Here is a 5,946-nt window from a genome sequence, read left to right as displayed (position 1 = left end):
ACCGTGATAATTTCCAAACCTTTTGCAAGTTTATATTTGAAAAGAGAAAAATAAAATGATGGCACAGTGTGTGACATACTTGGATATTTACTCTTTCAAAGTGCCATCTTTATCTGTTGATTGCCATTTGCCAAAGCGATTTTTCCCTCTATTATGGGGGGTTTCAAGTTTTGATTTTTGGTTGATATGCTTTCATCAAAACAACTCTTTGCTATCAACCTCTTACTGTTTTCGAAAACACGGTCAAAGGTTGCTGTTACTTACTTACCTATAGTAATTTTAACATTATCTACTAATTGCTAATTATAGGGATACGCGCCGCTTATATCAAGCAATGGGTTGCACCAGTTACACATCCTCATATTCTTCTTGGCAGTTCTTCATGTGCTTTACAGTGCTGTCACAATGCTTCTTGGGAGACTGAAGGTCTGCATTTCCCTTTTTCATTGAATACTTAAAAAGTTATTTTTCCATATATATCCATTCTAAGCATATTAAATCGATGCTTGTAAGTATAAAATTTTCGTTGTGCTTTGAAAGAATAGGAGGAAATTAGTAGATCTAGTTTAACTCTTAGATATTTTGTCCTAAATCCCTATCCTAAGATGTCAGTTGCAAGTAGTAAAAAATTTCTTTTCTGCAGATACGCGGGTGGAAGGCATGGGAGGCAGAGACTTCATCTCATGGCTATGAGTTTGCTACTGGTATGGTGGATAATGATGCATTAAGTATTTATCCTTTTTTGCATTGCAAAAAGTGACAAATTCTTAGGCTTCTAAGTTTATGAATTTTACTTTGAAATTGTGCTGCATGCAATCTCATTCATATGTTGCATATTTGTGTGTGTAGATGCTTCGAGATTCCGGCTAACTCATGAAACATCGTTTGTGAAAGCCCATGCAACTTTTTGGACTAGAAATCCCGTCTTCTTCTATATCGTAAGATCTTTTCTTTAGCTAATCTTCCACATTTTCTGGTTTTTTCTTTTTTTCTCTTCTTGAGATAGAGGATATGATTTTATGAACAAGACAGAGGCATGTCAACACCCGGTACTTGTTGGACCATCCTATGCAAATTATTAGAAGTAAACAAGGGCATACTTGAGTCATAGCTCAAATGACTTGAATATTAATTATTTCATTGCTTGATTTTCTTGTGCTCTTTTTAAATTGATGTTGTGTACCATTTCTTTTGTTTTGCCAATTGCAGGGTTGCTTCTTTAGACAGTTTTATAGGTCTGTGGGTAAAGCTGACTACTTAGCTCTTCGCAATGGTTTTATCAGTGTGAGTCCTTGATAAGATATGCCTTATGATATTATTTTTCCCCGATTAGAACTGGCTTAAACCCAAGACGGGTAAGCAAATTACAAAGATCACAACCGAGTTAGAATACACGGTTCACACTGCATCGATTCCTATCCATTCGTGGATACCATTTTCCTCCTCACAAGATGTTAAGATTCATGGTTATTCAGTGGAAATAATAGAGTAACTAGAAGAGAGAGAGATAATATATTACTCTTGGAAAGTAAATTAGATTCCATTTTACTCATCAATCCATTCCCTTTTCCCTCTAAGAACCCAACTAGCATCACAGCCTTAATATCGAATTCACCTTCGCTGTTTGACTGTGCATTATGTGTAGGTCCATATGGCTCCTGGAAGTAAATTTGACTTCCAAAAGTATATCAAAAGATCCTTGGAGGACGACTTCAAGATAGTTGTTGGAGTCAGGTAATATTCTCTTACAATAGCATTCATGCGAGTATATTCTGTATGGTTTTTAAACCATTATAACTTGTTTATTTTATTAATGTCAGTCCTGTCCTCTGGGCGTCGTTCGTCATTTTTCTACTACTAAATATTAATGGTGAGAAATTATTTTCTTATTGGAGTTTTTTAGCATCTACAGTTTTGCCGTCGATAATTCGACTAACAAACTAAAGGTAATTTTTATATTATTTGCAGGATGGCATGCTATGTTTTGGGCATCCTTAATTCCTGTCGTGGTGAGTATTTTGTTTTTTATATATATAGTATGCACAATCATAGGTTTGTTGAGATATACAATTATAAATATTTAATTTGTTGCAGATAATTTTGGCTGTTGGAACAAAACTTCAAGCCACATTAGCAAATATGGCTATAGAAATCACAGAAAAGCATGCTGTTGTCCAAGGGATTCCTCTTGTTCAGGGCTCTGACCAATATTTTTGGTTCGGTCGGCCTCAGTTAGTTCTTCATCTTATTCACTTTGCTTTGTTCCAGGTATTTCATTGGTTCCCTTTTTGTACAATCCAGAACTAATATTTTGCATATCCAAAAAAGTCATGTATAAATTATTAAGACTTGAAGTTGGAAGTTTCAAAGATAAGGAAGATTATGTGTGTTACCTTGAAAAATCTTGTGTGTAAGCATGCAGATTTTGTTCTTTTGAATCTTGATATACACCTGCAGAACAAATAATTTCCGTTGTAACTTCGAATTCGAGTTTTCATGCTGTTTAACTTATTGAATGGATTAAGATATTACCATTTATACTAGCAAGAACAATATAGATATTTGTTTTAGGATGCTTTGGAATTTTCAATCTGTTTACCAATAACTAACTGTTTTTATTTCACTTCACTTGCAGAATGCATTCCAAATAACATATTTCTTGTGGATATGGGTATTGAACCTACCTCCTTACGCCATAACCTTGAATAATAATTCTTCGATACTATGTTAAAACGGTTGAGTAATCAATGATTCTTGCTTTGTTTGCAGTACACTTTTGGGTTTAGAAACTGTTTTCATGCTGACTTCAAGCTTGCAATACTTAAAGTAGTTTTAGGGTAAGTGTTAACACCTAAATTTCTCTTTTCGCAGTAAAGTAGCAAATCAACATGATTATGCTATGCATCATGTATCAAAGAATTGCAATGGTTCAAATTTGGTGTATAATTCAAGTCTATACTAATGAATTACCTTAGTGCCCCAAGGTGAACCTTGTGCATCTAAGATATTGACATAAAAAAATGTATCATATATTAACTAATTCCATGAATTCTTGTGTGGCTTGAAGGCTTGGAGTGCTATGCCTATGCAGTTATATCACGCTTCCGTTATACGCTCTTGTTACTCAGGTATTACATGCTTCTGCTTGATGGTTTTCTACTGTTTTATCTAATAGAAACACTCTCATGCAAGATTTTCCGGGGTCAAGATCGACGATGCATATGTTTTGTTTGTCCGAAACAAACAACTTATATGGGTGTGGATGGGAAAATTCTATTGATAAAATGACTTGGTTCCAATTTGATTCCTAATGCCATAATCATGATAAACACTAGTTGTTTTTTATTCTTTGTAAGTTACTATTTAGATTTTTCAATTTAGAATGAGTCAATACTATTAGAGTTTAATTTTAATGCACTGACAGTGTAAAGGTGTAAAGCGCTTTACACAGTCGTGCAATCACATCCATTCGTTTGGATGACATTCACGTGGTCAATGTGAAAGGTAGTTATCTTTACGGTGAAAACTCAGGTGCAGTCAACTTCCGTGAAGTTGATAGTTGAGAACCGTTAAATGATTTGACTGATTTGACTTCATCTAACGGGTCTCAGTTATCAACTTCATGTGAAGTTGACTATACCTGAGTTTCCACCTATTTTTTCTGATGTGACATTACGTAATTGGATGCACGTGTAAAACTACTTTACACTAGGCGTGCATCAAAATCAAATTCATACTACTATTTAGATTTCTATTTCATTTGTTTCGTTTTATTTGTCACTGCCACTTGTAGATGGGCTCAACAATGAAAAGATCAATATTTGATGAACAAACATCTAAGGCGCTAAAGAAATGGCACATGGCTGTGAAAAAGAAGCATGGAGAGAGGCTAGGGAAGTCGAAGGCGCGAACCTTGGACGACGGAAGTACCATTGGTTCGACGGTGCATTCTTCAGGACCAATGCTACACCGCTTCAAAACCACCGGCCACTCGACACGGCACACTTCATCCTATGAGGACCATGATGATGACGAAGATTATCAATCTGAGACTGAATTGTCTCCCATTACTCCAAGATCAAGCTTGATAGTGAGAGTGGATAATGGTGACCAGCAAGAAGAAATAGCAAGAGAAAATAGGCACCCCACTGTTGGAGAACAAACCAATAATGGTTTTGGAGGTTAATCTATTAATCTCCCTTCCCTCCTTTAATTTTTTTAAACGTATTTATACATCGGTGAAAACTCTGTACAGTTGTCTTGATGCGAAGTTAGTTGAGAACTGTTAGATGATTCTACATGTTTGACTAAATTATTATTTAACCACTCTCAACTATCAACTTCACGTGAAAACAACTATACGTGAGTCTTCACCTTATATATCTCTTTGTAGATAGGAATATATAATTCACTTTTGTATATTGTAATATATATTAGTCTTTTGAATTTGTGGATAGAACATCAAAATGTGAAATAATCTATCCTTCACAGTGAAATAGTTAAAAATCAAAGAACCAGTCATTTACATATCCAACTATTATAATTATCTTCTATAAATGATTATTAAAATCCCAGTTATTATCTTAAACACACATCCACTTAGGCATCAATGCATGTCAACCTTTGCTGTTATGTATCTTTGGTCATCACACCAAAGTAGCGTTTGATTTTTTGTCCGTGAAAATTCACGTGTAGTTGACTTTTTGTAAAATTGCTAGTTGAGAACGGTCAGATAATAATTTAGTCAAACATATCAAATCATTTAACGATTTTTAACTAGCGATTTTATATGAAAATAACTGCACATGAGTTTTCATCTTTTTGTCACACATGAGTTTTCATCTTTTTGTCAGTCAAATAAATTTTTATTATAATATTCATAAATTGTTATATAATATAAACAAATAATAATAATAATAATGCTCATGTGCTCATCTATGGATATCTTATGAATCTGTTCCAATGAAACAGTAATGAAAAGTGAACAAGGAGGGAACTTTTCATGATGAAAATATCACCTAGGTCTATATATGTTAGAATTAAAAGGTGAATTGACATGAGATATTTTCTTTTTATATTCTTTTCTTTTTTTTTTGGAGGATTGGTGACATTAGATATTTGTTTTTGTTGTTAAGAGGACATGAGATATTTGTGTTTGAAGATAACGACGTTGGGTTTGATTAAAATCAACTAATCATCCTTAAAAATATAAAAATAAAAATCAAAACCATGACACGTAAGAAACTTTTAGTGTTCAAAGTACCTAGGAATAATGCTTTTGCAAAATTTTTATTATTTTTATATTAAATTACTGCCATCTAAATCTCAACTCTCATTATCTGAAATCTAAAAGATTCTCCTCAACCGAAGAAGTGAAATCTCAATAAAGGAGTAAAATTTTTTTAAGAAAAATGTTATTTTAATTTCAATACTTAAATTCCAAAATCTTTAAATAAGTGTTTTTTTTCTTTTTAAGCTTAAAATGAAATTTGAACTCTCAATTTCTTAAAATTATTCATATGGTTACTTTTATAAATAAATACCAAGATGTCTACATTATTACATTTATGGATAAACAACACACACATTAAATATACTTAGCGATTGAATTGAACAAAAATTTCATATAAAACTACTTGTAGAATACAAAACAAAAGACAAGGAAAATACATATAACTTTGAATATATATATATATACTTATCATTTTTTTAATTATTCTTTTAATTTTTTATCTTTTTAATATTTTTAAAAGTAACATATATATATAAACTTTTACTCACTTAAATATTTAAAAAGTAATTAAAAGGGTGAATAATTAATACTCCTAAGTATTACTCAGCGTATAAAACTAGGTCAAATATATGAAATTTAAGATCAAATTTTTCTATTGTTAATGTACCAAAACTTATTATCACTTTGCAAGCAGGACCATTTTTTCCCTTTTG

At 32.4% G+C, this 5,946-nt stretch overlaps 1 protein-coding gene across 1 annotated transcript; it reads left to right on the top strand.

Annotated features, from left to right (window-relative positions):
• Positions 1 to 319: 319 nt before the first annotated feature.
• Positions 320 to 4,529, top strand: LOC127743831 (MLO-like protein 8; the record flags this gene model as incomplete). Its single annotated transcript, XM_052256004.1, is given in 12 exon segments — positions 320 to 426; positions 644 to 704; positions 850 to 938; positions 1,210 to 1,284; positions 1,646 to 1,734; positions 1,821 to 1,870; positions 1,969 to 2,009; positions 2,095 to 2,268; positions 2,636 to 2,671; positions 2,770 to 2,837; positions 3,068 to 3,128; positions 3,794 to 4,529. Coding segments are annotated over 12 exon segments (1,244 nt in total), but the record flags the coding sequence as incomplete, so codon positions are not given.
• Positions 4,530 to 5,946: the final 1,417 nt, after the last annotated feature.

This window comes from Arachis duranensis, unplaced genomic scaffold (assembly GCF_000817695.3).
Source record: "Arachis duranensis cultivar V14167 unplaced genomic scaffold, aradu.V14167.gnm2.J7QH unplaced_Scaffold_165934, whole genome shotgun sequence".
Classification (NCBI taxonomy): Eukaryota; Viridiplantae; Streptophyta; class Magnoliopsida; order Fabales; family Fabaceae; genus Arachis; species Arachis duranensis.
This window is presented reverse-complemented; position numbering and strand designations above follow the sequence as displayed.